At 37.8% G+C, this 12,617-nt stretch overlaps 1 protein-coding gene across 1 annotated transcript; it reads left to right on the top strand.

Annotated features, from left to right (window-relative positions):
- The first annotated feature begins 6,317 nt into the window (after positions 1 to 6,317).
- zgc:158260 (uncharacterized protein LOC571389 homolog) lies at positions 6,318 to 11,984 on the top strand. Its single transcript, XM_063017861.1, has 8 exons — positions 6,318 to 6,508; positions 7,676 to 8,048; positions 8,236 to 8,399; positions 9,385 to 9,556; positions 9,843 to 10,037; positions 11,365 to 11,499; positions 11,633 to 11,710; positions 11,818 to 11,984. Exons 1-8 carry the CDS (start codon positions 6,456 to 6,458, stop codon positions 11,935 to 11,937), a joined length of 1,290 nt encoding a protein of 429 aa, XP_062873931.1. The 5' UTR covers positions 6,318 to 6,455; the 3' UTR covers positions 11,938 to 11,984.
- The last annotated feature ends 633 nt before the right edge of the window (positions 11,985 to 12,617 follow it).

Genomic DNA, 12,617 nt, shown 5'->3' with positions numbered 1-12,617 from the left:
TTGTGTAAGCTGTGTAAGATCAAAGGGTAATTCATCTTTCTAAACATCTACATAATGAAATAGTCTTTTGGCTACAGTCTCTGGTCCCACTGTACTGGTGCGTTGGATGCGCTGAAAAATGTACCACACATTGACTGGTTAAAAGAGACTTTCACTCTGTTCTTTCCACCCTACCTGCATCACTTGCAGTCAACCCTGTGGAAAAACTGTAAAAACATTAACAATGCTGCACATCCCTTTATTTCCCTGAAGCCTGCCTTAACAAAGAAAGCTCTTGATTAGGCAAAACATTGTCAAGTAAAAATAGAACTAACGACAGCCCCGCTATAAGGGCCACACAAGCTTACAGAAAGGAACTTAAAGTTACCGCTGGAAGCATAATCAGAGCATGACTTTACACCCTACCTGCCTCACTTGTAGCAGTGAGCCCTGTGGAAAAACTGTAAAAACATTAACAATGCTGCACATCCCTTTATTTCCCTGAAGGCTGCCTTAACAGAGAAAACTCTTGATTAGGCAAAACATTGTCAAGTAAAAAATAGAACTAACGACAGCACCGCTATAAACACAAATTTATGATTACCTAAATGATGAATGAATAATGCCAAACATCCACTGAACTAGTAAAAATCAGACAACCTGTGGGCTCTGGGCGCTGTAAACATGTTCTCTGGAGCGAGAGTTCACCATTTAGCAGTTCAACAGAAATATCTGACCATAACCTCTACCAAAACCTATGGAATGTCTACTTAGATGCAGCATTCAGAATCATTTGGTCGAATAAAAAATAGTGCAAATTCCAAAGTCGCATATCAAAATTTATTTGTTATATATGCAAAGGGGGACCAGTTCCATATTTATGTCTATGGATTTGGAACAAATGTTTAACAAGCACATTTTGATGTTCTAGTGCTTTTAAACATGGAAAGCTCTGATTAAGGTCTCTATATTCAGATTAAATATGAAATAATTAAAGGATCACACTGATAGTAATAGTTGTAGAACAAATCTTCAACAACTTGAAGTCACAATCATTCCCAACAGTTTATCAAATGTAAAAACTGCTAAATGTTTGTATAACTAAACAAATAATAATTTATGAGGAATATTTTTCCATTAGCTGATACTAATGAATGAATGTATTCACTAGCCAAATATTGAACTATTTAGCTCTGTACAACTAAGAAGAAACCAGGCTACACCCTCAGCACAAACAGAGCTCATAAACATCACGCCACCTTGATTTCTGACAAGTTTGCATTAGGAGTGTGCAAAGCAAATACAGTTCATTCCTATTTACTCTTACAGATGCACCAAAATGTTGACCAAAACACCCATACAGAGGAACTAACTATTACTTAAGTAAAAGTAGAAGTAAACTTTAGAAGCAAGGCACTGGAGACATTGGGGTTAAACGGCTTCCTTTACATGATTTACGAGAAGTATACTGTAAGCTAGGATCACACCCATTTTCTTTTACATTCATTGACTCACAGCTGAGTAACAGAAAACATAAAAAATGAAGTATATGTACAAACAGTATTTTAAAAAACTTTTAAAATGCAAAAGAATGTTAGTCAGTATGAGTAAAGGTGTTTCAAAAGCTCGTGTTAGCAGAGTGTTATTCTGTTATTTCTGGGCTCTCAATAATTTCTTTAGGATATGTACTACATGAAGTAACATAATTTAATTTCAATTTAGATTTCTTTACATTACCAGTGAGCTTCACTTACAGTTTTTATCGTGTATATTTCTTTCAATGTGAAATAGTTTAGTTTTATTCTAGCATGTGAAATATAATTGTTTCATTTTCATCAACTGCTTTATCCTGGTTAAAATCACAATGGACCCAGTGTAAACACTTGGCGCATGACCCTGGACAGGGTGCTAATGCATTGCAGGGTGTCAACCACACCCCAACCCCCTTAAACATAGCTGATTATTAGTAATCAATAATACATGATTTGGTAGATTTAGGCACCTTGGTACAGCTAAAAGCTGGGCTCCATCCCTGCTCTGCATTTCCATTTCCATGTTCATGTATGTTCACTAACCTTCCAAAAACGAGACCTTGCCTGGGATGAAGCAGTTACTAAAAATAGAAATATATAAGATATACACAGTTGCTATACAACGTTTTATTGACATAAAAGATAAATATCATTGTAATTATTATTCTCCCTTGTTTATTTTTGAATTTATGTTTTACTAATAATAATAATAATAATAATACATTTTATTTATATAGCGCTTTTCAAGATACTCAAAGACGCTTTACATAAGACAAATAATCAAAACAAATACGTACATACACCATACAAATCATAGTACAAAATCAAAATAGTACATCAACATCAAGAATAATTAAAATAAAAACAAAGAGAGCAGCGTAAGACAGTTCATTAAAAATTAGCTAAATTATGAGAGAGAACAACAAATATAGAACAATTTCTTAAAATTAGACAGAAACAGGACAGATTTACATGCAATCAGGAAACTGAAAACTTTACAAGTTTTAGGATCTAGGACTTCACATTTCTGTCGTGATCTAAGTATAAAAACTATTAAAAAGAATAGCAAAAATAAAAGCATTTATTTTGTGTTGTTACAAGTTAAATGCCATATTGAATAGATGAGTTTTGAGAAGTGACTTGAATTTGGACAGGTCAGGACAATCTCGTAGGTGTTTGGGGAGAGCATTCCATAAAGATGGAGCAGCTATGGAAAAGGCCCTGTCACCCCAGGTCCGGTGCTTGGTCCTAGAGGGTATGGACAGTAGGTTAGCCTCAGAAGAGCGAAGGCTACGGGAGGGAATGTGCTGATGGAGCAGGTCGGTGAGGTAGGATGGGGCCTGATTATGGAGAGCTTTGTGAGTGAATAGAAGAATTTTGAATTGAATGCGTTGAGCAACGGGAAGCCAATGAAGTTTTTGTAGAACAGGTGTAATATGATCACGGGAGCGAGTATGAGTAAGGAGGCGAGCAGCTGAATTCTGGATATACTGAAGTTTTTTTAGGATTTTGTTAGATGTACCATAAAGGATGCTATTGCAATAATCAATTCTGGATGTAATAAAAGCATGAATCAAGGTTTCGGCGGCAGAAAAGGAGAGTGATGGACGTAGACGTGCTATGTTTTTTAGATGAAAGAAAGCAGTTTTGGTGATGTGATTTACATGGCGGTCAAAAGAGAGGTTGCTATCAAAAATTACACCAAGATTTCGGATGTTAGAAGACGGAGACAAAGTGTCATTATCAATGGTAATTTGAAAATTTTTTGTGGTTTTTGCCAGGGTTGTAGGACCTACGATGATCATATCTGATTTTTCACAGTTTAATTTGAGGAAATTAGCTTTCATCCACAATTTCATTTCAGTGATGCAATTTGTCAGAGTGGAGTGAAGTTCAGTATTAATGGATTTGGAGGAGATGTAAAGCTGAATATCATCAGCATAGCAGTGGAAATGTAAACCATGCCGACGTATGATGTCACCAAGGGGGAGCATATAAAGAATAAACAAAAGGGGACCTAACACTGAGCCTTGGGGAACGCCTTGGGACAGTGGAGCAATGGCAGAACTACAATTGTTGATATTAACAAACTGTTGTCTGTTTACGAGATATGACCTTAACCACAAAAGGGCAGTACCAGTGATGTTGACAGAGGATTCAAGGCGGGACAGAAGAATGGAGTGATTAATGGTGTCAAAAGCTGCAGTAAGATCAAGGAGGACGAGAATATTAATTTGTCCAGAGTCTGAGGAAAGAAGAAGGTCATTTGTGACTTTGAGGAGGGCTGACTCAGTGCTGTGCTGGGGGCGGAAACCAGACTGAAATGATTCAAATAGATTATTGGAATTTAGGTGATCTTTGAGCTGTGAGGCAACAACACGTTCCAGTATTTTCGACAGAAATGGAAGATTGGAAATGGGCCGAAAGTTACTCATAATGTTAGAGTCAAGTCCAGGTTTTTTAAGTATGGGAGTAACAGCAGCCAATTTGAGTGATTGAGGGACTGAGCCAGAACTAAGAGAGGAATTGATTATCTCTGTGATAAGTGATGAGATAACTGGAAAACAACCCTTAACAAGTTTTGATGGAGCAGGATCCAAAACACAAGTGGAGCTTCGCATCCCTGTTAAGATCTCAGATAGGTCCAAATGAGACACAGGTGAGAACTGAGACAGAGGCTGGGTAATAAATTGAGATGAGATAGGCGGAGAAACAGAGATGACAGGGGAAACTGTCAGAAAATTGTGGATATTCTCAACTTTTGTTTGAAAAAATGAGAGGTAAGAGTTACACTTGTCAACTGTAAAGGAATTGGTAGTATTGTCAACTGGTTTGAGAAGTTTATTTATTGTGGAAAAGAGAGTCTTAGGATTTGTTGATCCAGCATGTATGAGTTCGGAATAGTAAGTGGATCGGGCTGCCGTAAGAGCGTCTTTGTAATGTTGAAGATAATCAGAATAAATCTGATAATGTACTGTTAGACCGGTTTTCTTATAAAGTCTTTCAAGCTGGCGTTTACGGGATTTCATTTGGTGAAGCTCAATTGTGTACCATGGTGCAGAATGACTAAATGAAACAAATTTGGTTCTCAAAGGAGCCAGCTCATCAAGACATGAGGCGAGTATGTCATTATAGTAATCGACAAGGTCAGATGAATTACTAGACAGTACAGGACAGACAGACATCTTTTTAACAAGAGAATCTGAGAAAGCAGAGGGAGAGATATATTGAAGATTCCTGAAGGATATTTTACGTTTAGCTCTAGTGATGGGCCTAGTGACCTCAATGTCCATGATGATTGTCAAATGATCAGAGACAGTAAGGTCATGGCTGGACGGCTGATGAACTAGGACACCAGTAGAGCAGACAAGGTCAAGAGTATGACCTTTTTTATGAGTTGGAAAATGTATATGTTGTGTGAAATTAAAACACTGTAACAATTCCAAAAATTCCCTGGCAAATTTACAGTTGTTGTCATCAATATGGATGTTAAAATCACCCATAAGCAGTACAGAGGATGAGAGGGCACTAAGCTGGGTTAAAAAATCTGAAAAATCAGAGAGAAAGGAAGCGTTTGGCTTTGGCGGACGATAAACTACAGCAGTGACCAGAGGAGTAGGCCCTGACAACTTGAAAGCCAGGTGTTCAAAAGAAAGAGCAGCAGGAAAAGACAAAGTGGTTATTTTAATATCATCCCTATAGACTGCAGCAACACCACCACCTCGCCCTTCCATACGAGGTTCATCAATATACGAGTATCCCATTGGCGTGGTCTGATTTAACGTAAAATAATCCAAGGGTTTATGCCAAGTTTCAGTGAGACAGAAAAAGTCTAGTTCACTGTCAGATATAAATTCACTGAGTACAGTACTTTTTGTGTTGAGTGAACGAACATTAAGCAATGCCATTTTCAAGTGGTATTGTTGTGTAGTTGGCTGTGAGGAACGAGGAAGAGAACGGAGATTTGCTAAGTCCACTCCGCGTTTCCTATCCCACTCCGTGGACAGCGTTGTCATGGAGACTACACCGCTACTGGTGTGCAAGGCAGCAGCGCTCTGATGACGTGTTTGCGGAGCGACAGTGCGCACGGCTGACCAGAAGGATGGAATAGCGTTACCGTTTCGAAGATAAACAAGCTTTCTCCGGGAGCCCCTGTGAATATAACGAGGCCGGCGAAGGAGTCCAAGCTGTTTGATGACTGAAATACACGATGGAGTAGTGCAGTTGTTGAACTTCCTCAGCTGGTCAACGGAATAGTTCAACATCGTGCCGATCCCAGGAAAACTCATCCACCGTTCACCACCGGCCGCAGACGCGATGTACAGTAGAAAGAACAAAAAGTATCAAAAGCACAAATAAAAGTATCAAAAGTAACATAAAAGAAATAGATCCACAAGGTGTGTAAAAAGATGAAAACGAAAAACGATAAAAATACAATAAAATACGGTAAAATACGGTAAAATACAATAAAATACGGTAAAATACGGTAAAATACGGTAACGGCAGCCAAATGCGCCAGCGTCCACCATCACCATGGCAACTGTGAAGCCGTTTACTAAGTAAAGCCGTTTACTATAATACTTATCTATAATCTAAAACTCTCTTTAAAAACGTTATGTCTTTAAAGAAATCCCAATTATTTTTGTGAACGTCTGCACGCTGTAGAATTTAACAGCTTCCGGTGCGTTAATTCGAAGTGCGCACTTCATCAAGTGTTGAACCAGAAAATGTGCTTATTGAAACAGGGCCGCATTCTTAGTCGCCATAGCAACCACATGCCACTGACAAGACTTGAGTAAAGATTGTAGCATTGTAGCAAAACTTATATTTTGGCGCAGTTTTGTGTTTGAAAGCGACCAGATTTATTGCATACATTTAAAATACAAAACTTTTAATAATTTATATGATTTAATTAACGTTAAACTAGGCACAATATTGAAAAAAATGACTAACAGATGCAACAGTGTCGATAGAAACAGTGCTCCTTTGTATCCTTGGTAAGTAATACTCAGTCTTCATAATGAAAAATATTAAATTTTAAATTTTAATAGTAATATAAGTAACACGTCTTTATGTTCTTTAAATAAACGTGGAAATAATAATAATAAAAAAAAATTATTTTCATTTTCATCAATGGCTTTATCCTTGGTTTCACTGGGAAACATTGGGCACAAGGCAAAAATACCCTGAACAGGGTGCCAATCCAGTGCAGGGCTTTGGCCACCCCCAGACATTGCCAATCATGTCTGTGTAGAAGCCTGGCTGGTCGATAGCACTACTAAGGTTGGAAAATCGTGGGCTAACGTAATAGACCTGTGCGCCACTTGTGCACCGTAATATTACCTACATGGAAGTCAAATAACAATCAAGCATTTTATCATATTTATGATTGTTATTTTATTACAACAACTGTATGCAATAGACATTGTTTCTGTATTTTGCAAAAAAACAGCATATACATGTAACACTGGGCTAGAGGGGCATTGATAGATACAATATTTGGACAATATTATCTAGACATTTATTTTAACTAGTAGATCTTGTTATTTAAGCAATGCTAAAAGCTAAATGTAGCATTTATCCTACTGATTTACAGTCTGTAAATGTTCATGGACAAACATTGGCAGTATAATGTGGTCATGCTGAAGAGCTCAGTAACTTATCACCATCATGCAATAGTTGCATTACAGTGAGAAGCGTGTAGTGGTGATTTTAAAAGGATGCTGTGATCAACGGTTCTTCTCCAAGTTATCAGTGTGCTGGATTATGCATGGTCATTACACACTTTTATACTCACAACACCTTACACTCACAACACCTTATACACCTATACCTTATACCCCCAACACCCTACAATATACATTAAAATAATGTACAATAATTACAAAAACCTCGGTGAAACAAACATTACTATTATTGGCGTAGTACTGTAAAAACAAGAAACATAATTTAATATTTTCAACTAATTCTGCATAGTTCACAAGTTAACCAGTAAGTGCTATTTTTTCCAGAAAATCCATACACCACCTCCAGATTATGCAGAGAATCAGCTTTCATAGTCTGTCCCATAAATACGATAGGCAACGACTTGGCCTCAGTACAAGTTGGTCATTTTAATTACATAAGCTCATCTATGTTTTTTCTGTAACTTGAATTTGGTGCAGGTATAAGGAAAGTCTCCGCACTAAGTGCCTGAAGGATCCACTTCAGAAGCAGCAGCTCTCTGGGGCTTTGGATGGACATCGATGGCGCTTTTTAAAGCCAGGACTTGACGATTTTAGAGACGGCTACCCAGCACTTCAAGAGGTGACTTTCACTCAGCCCCAGCGTGGAACCGAACCTGCCATTTTCGGCTTGTCTGGTCGGCCAACTTCAGAGAGACTAACCAAGAGTCGCTTTACCAAAGAGCAGGTCTGCTTTTCCAAACAGAACTGCCTGCAGCAAGAACGTAGATGTTTTGTGGAAGCAGTGGAACAGAGGTTGAGTGTGCACCCACTCGCTCTCTATCCACATTTAGCAAGTGGCATGGCTCCTGAGGTAAATTACATCAAGATAACAAAACAAACAAATAAATAAATAGTTTTAAAATGGGCGAGATAGACATGGTCTTCACTTCTGGTTAGAACCAGCACTACAGTATAAATGAACAGACCTCATTTATAAAACAGAGTGCAAAAAGAAAATGCTTGTTGTCATTTGCTATCCATACATCTTTGTTTATTAGGTCTTCAGTGAGGTGTTGTCTGTCCTGGACCCTGTCATGCACATCAGCATTATGAAACCTGTTACCTGTTCAGTCAAACATGAAAATACAGATGTGGTGCCATGTGAACTTCCAGCTCAAGACCTAGCAACAGAGGATTCAGCAGAACAATCTTACAGTCCTATGTAAGTGTTTTTTTCTGTCATATTGCCTGTGCTTGCCCTAGGCACATATTCATTTGTTATCTATCTATATGGACTAGCTTATGAAATGCCACATAGTCATGAATCTGACAAATCATCAAAGTAAGACGTGGGTAAGTCTCAACATGTCTGGAATTTTACTGAAGTGACAAAAAGCTGCTCATCCAAAAGTAATTTTTAACAATTTGCATTTTTATGATGGTATTGGAGAAAGCTGTTTAATACGCTGGCCCCCAAACCTTTCACAGCTGTTCAACTGGGTTGATCTCTGGTGACTGTAAATGCCGTAGCATACAAATTACAAAATTTTCATGCTTACCAAGAAAAGCAACGTGTGTTTATTTATCTCCAATAAACTCTTTATCCTTATCAGAGTTGTGGTGTTTCCGGTATCTATCCTGGAAGCTTTAAGCTCAAGACATGCCCTGGACAGGTCACAAGAAGGAGAACTAGGCCTAGCATACCTATCTGCAATTTAGAATAGCCAATCCACAAACTAGCATATTTTAGGGAGTTGAGAAGAAACTGGAGTGCCCAGAGGAAACGTGTCAAATTTCACATACAGTTAACAAGAATAAAGATTGAAACTGGAAACACTGAAACTCCAGCCACAGTCATTGGCTGCACCAATACTGACCCCTCAGTTGAAAAGGTTACAGAGGGTCCTCGTTTAATAATTCCTGTCCAGACCAACATTTAATCCTGCAGGCCAGATAATAAATTGTATAAATGCTCCGAAAGATGGCCTCAGTTCTAATATTCACTAATGGCTCTTTTAGCTGTTTTTATCCTGCACTTGTCTTCGGTGGATTGGTAGAATTCTGGCACACTCATGCCACTGTCAGAATCTTTGACTTATAAGCAGAGAACACTAGTTTTAAACCAGTTTATTAAAAATAGAACTATCTGTATTAAAAGTTTTAAATGATATAAATGTACCTCTGACATTAACATGTTATCTCCAAAGATTTTTAAAGCAGGGGGAGAAACCCACTCCTTCAAGAAATCCATACAAGTGGCAAGAACATGAGAAGACAAAAGAGGATCCAATGAATAGCAACAAAACTCTACGCTCAGCATCTGAGGAGAAAGACATCAAGAGAGTGACTAAGCACTTCTGTGACTGGGTGGCCTCACTGGTATTTACATTTACATTTTCTGCATTTGGCAGACGCTCTTATCCAGATGCGACTTAAGTGCTTCCATAGTAAACATTTCCCTACTCTAGTTTAAGTAGACAACAGTCCTAGGATACAAATCTGCTGAAACTCTGTTAGAAAATGGTTTATCTTTAAATAAGATGCTGTGATGTATGACTTTGCAATACTCATCAATAAACAACACATGAACGTTAACATGATCCTTTCTCTTCAGTGTATTAAATTGTGTACTTTTTTATCTGTGACTATATGATCACCTTTTTAGGGTGGGGAAACAAACAATATAACGGAGGCTACTGTCCTAAGCCTGTTTGCTAGTAGCTGTGAGAAGACACCTTCCTTGAATGTCCCCATTAAAGTGCTTCAAGCCAACCAAAAACCCGAGAAGCTTCGGAGCAATGAGGAACACCTGGCTAAGAACTACTTTACCCAGCAGCTGAAGGGCTCAGGGCTAAACAAGGTTATTCACCACCAATCTTATAAAAGCTGTTTAAGGAGTGTTTTTTTTTTTTTTTTTTTAGAAATAAAGGACACTGCAGACTACATTAAATGTAGAAATCATTTATTATAATTATTTGAAGTTAATCTTATATGGAGAATTACTGGTATAAGAATACAAGCAAAGAAAAAAAGGGTCCCAGTTGTTTTCTAACTTCTCTTTTATACTTAACTTAATGACATCATACTGCCTGATCATGTTGCCTAACCTTCTTTGCTGAGACAGCTAGTTAATTGTTTGAGAATGACCTTTCAAAAATAACATTTTTACGATCTGATCTGTTAGAATTTTTTACATGGAAACTTAACATTTGCACCCAACTGGAACATAGTTGTGTAACTTTCCAAATGTTAATGTGTTAAGCCCTTGAGCAATCTAAATTATTCAGGTCAATCATTCTTCGTATGTTTTAATCTTTTATAGACATGCACATTTTACAATGTGTGATACTTTTTTTGCTACACCAACACTGACCTGCAAGCAAACTTTCCTCTCAGAGTGACTAGTAAAGGAGCATTGTTTAGAAATAATAGAAGTGACACATAAAGTAGGAACCAATTAATAGATTTTTGTTCAGGCAAGTCATGGAGAATGATGTTTTGTCATTTCAGATGGACTATTCATGACCACTCAAATAATGGTCTTTACACAAACACCTCCCCTCAAAAATGCTTTTTAAATAGTTTTATATAACATCTTTTCATGTTTTTACTGTAGGTTACAAGTTTTGCTGACAAAGCTGATATGTTAATTTTTGTCAAGGAAAACCTCAAATAAAAAAGATTGTTTTGTATTGTAGCCAGTTGATTAATTCTCTTCATTAATGTACTTGTGCTATGCAGATTTTTATTTTTTGTACATTTGTTAATTAAAAATGAATGAAAAATAATAATTGAGGTGAAACTGGTCTTAACTTTTACAGGCTGTGTCAATCTGTACATTAACTATGTATGAGCCTAGAATTCTTTTATCAGTGGATCTCTAAAATTAAAAAATGTCAGACACCAAATTTAAGGGGAACACGATAGGAATTGAAGCAGATTCAAGGTTTTTGATCCAAACATGCAATTAGCATTAACCAGATTTGATCTGACAGTCTGTCTGTAAAGGAATTGAGTACATTGGGGAAAAATTTAGCACATTTCTTTGAGCAGGTGTCTTTAAATTAAACCAGCATAGAATTTCTTTACAAAATAAGGTTTTGTATTTTAATGTCCATGACTGCTGCTGAATTTAGGTTCTGTGTTTACGTTTATATTTATTGCTATGGGTTGGTATTTTTTTCCAGCACCAGGTGCACACTCAGAGCATAAAACGACTAGATGGAACATGGTATTCAGACCCTAAACCACGGAAGAAATGTCCTGCTAATGACCCTTTGATGACTGAAGACCTAGAGCTGGAGCAACAGCTCACTGAAAAGGTGGGTCCAATTAAAGCTTATTTATAGCTAGCCTCATCTCAAAAAGGCAGATGGCTTTTAATATGACAGCCAGGCTGGCCCACTTCATTCCATTCAGACATGCAAAGCATATAATTCTTCATCTGCTGGGCAGGATGAAGAACTGAAGCAGATTCATGGAACTCAAGCTTTTAAGCAGTTCATCATAAGTCACGGACTGAGAATGCCCCGGGTAAGACCACATGTTCATGCTTGATTTGGAAACATGAGAAAAAGACTAATTCCGTTAAACAGCTTAGTTCTGAATGCATCTGAGAGTCAGTGTAATCGTTCCTGCAGTTTCTGAGCTCTCTCTTAATGGAGGACGAACAGGAGGACAGGACCAGAGGGACGGACAGGACCAGAGGGACGGACAGGACAGTTTCAGCATCGACACACAAGAGGACAGCTATGCATTAATTACACCTCACATATTATTCAACACTTTTAAAGTCCATGATTTTAAACATGTTTTTTTCCAAGTTACATTTTTACATTTAAAAAAATCTTTAAAATATAGTAATAAAAAATTCAGAACCAGAAGTCTCTGGATACCTGACCATCACATCTGTTTGTGCTAAACAATTCATTATTCATCTTCAGTAGATGAGGTAACATCTGGGCCTGGGTGTCTTAGTAGAAGATAGAAAAAACCCAAGTACCCACTGTACCTTACTTCACCCACTCTACTGGCAGTGTCACATTGTTGTTGAACTTTGGCCTGTTGGTCCCCACATTTCTTTGAGCAGGTGTCTTTAAAGGGAACCAGCATAAAGTTTCTTTACAAAGTAAGGCATTTGTGTTTATTGCTATGGGTTGGTATTTTTTCCAGCACCAGTACCTTACTGCATCCACCCTACTGGCAGTGTCACTTTGTAGTTGAACTTTGGCTTTGTAGTTGAACGTTGAACCTTTGCTGCTGTTGTAACCTTCACACTTCTGGAAAGGCAGATTTATTCAGATTCATTTAGGCCAGACCCAGATTTACCTGTCGAACAGGCAGATCATATACCATTATTTCTACTTTCAGAGTTTGTTTCTCCCCCAACAGCAGTGATTTTACACCACTTAATGGGATGCTTGATTTGGGGCATTGTGAG

Source organism: Trichomycterus rosablanca, chromosome 21 (genome assembly GCF_030014385.1).
Source record: "Trichomycterus rosablanca isolate fTriRos1 chromosome 21, fTriRos1.hap1, whole genome shotgun sequence".
Lineage (NCBI taxonomy): Eukaryota > Metazoa > Chordata > Actinopteri > Siluriformes > Trichomycteridae > Trichomycterus > Trichomycterus rosablanca.
This window is presented reverse-complemented; position numbering and strand designations above follow the sequence as displayed.

Bases quoted from the DNA above. Each gene is read 5' to 3' on its own strand.
- zgc:158260 (XM_063017861.1), top strand. From the start codon at position 6,456: ATGACTAACAGATGCAACAGTGTCGATAGAAACAGTGCTCCTTTGTAT. The intron at 6,509-7,675 runs GTAAGTAATACT...AATTTGGTGCAG, and splicing joins AGTGCTCCTTTGTATCCTTG to GTATAAGGAAAGTCTCCGCA. The intron at 8,049-8,235 runs GTAAATTACATC...TTTGTTTATTAG, and splicing joins CAAGTGGCATGGCTCCTGAG to GTCTTCAGTGAGGTGTTGTC.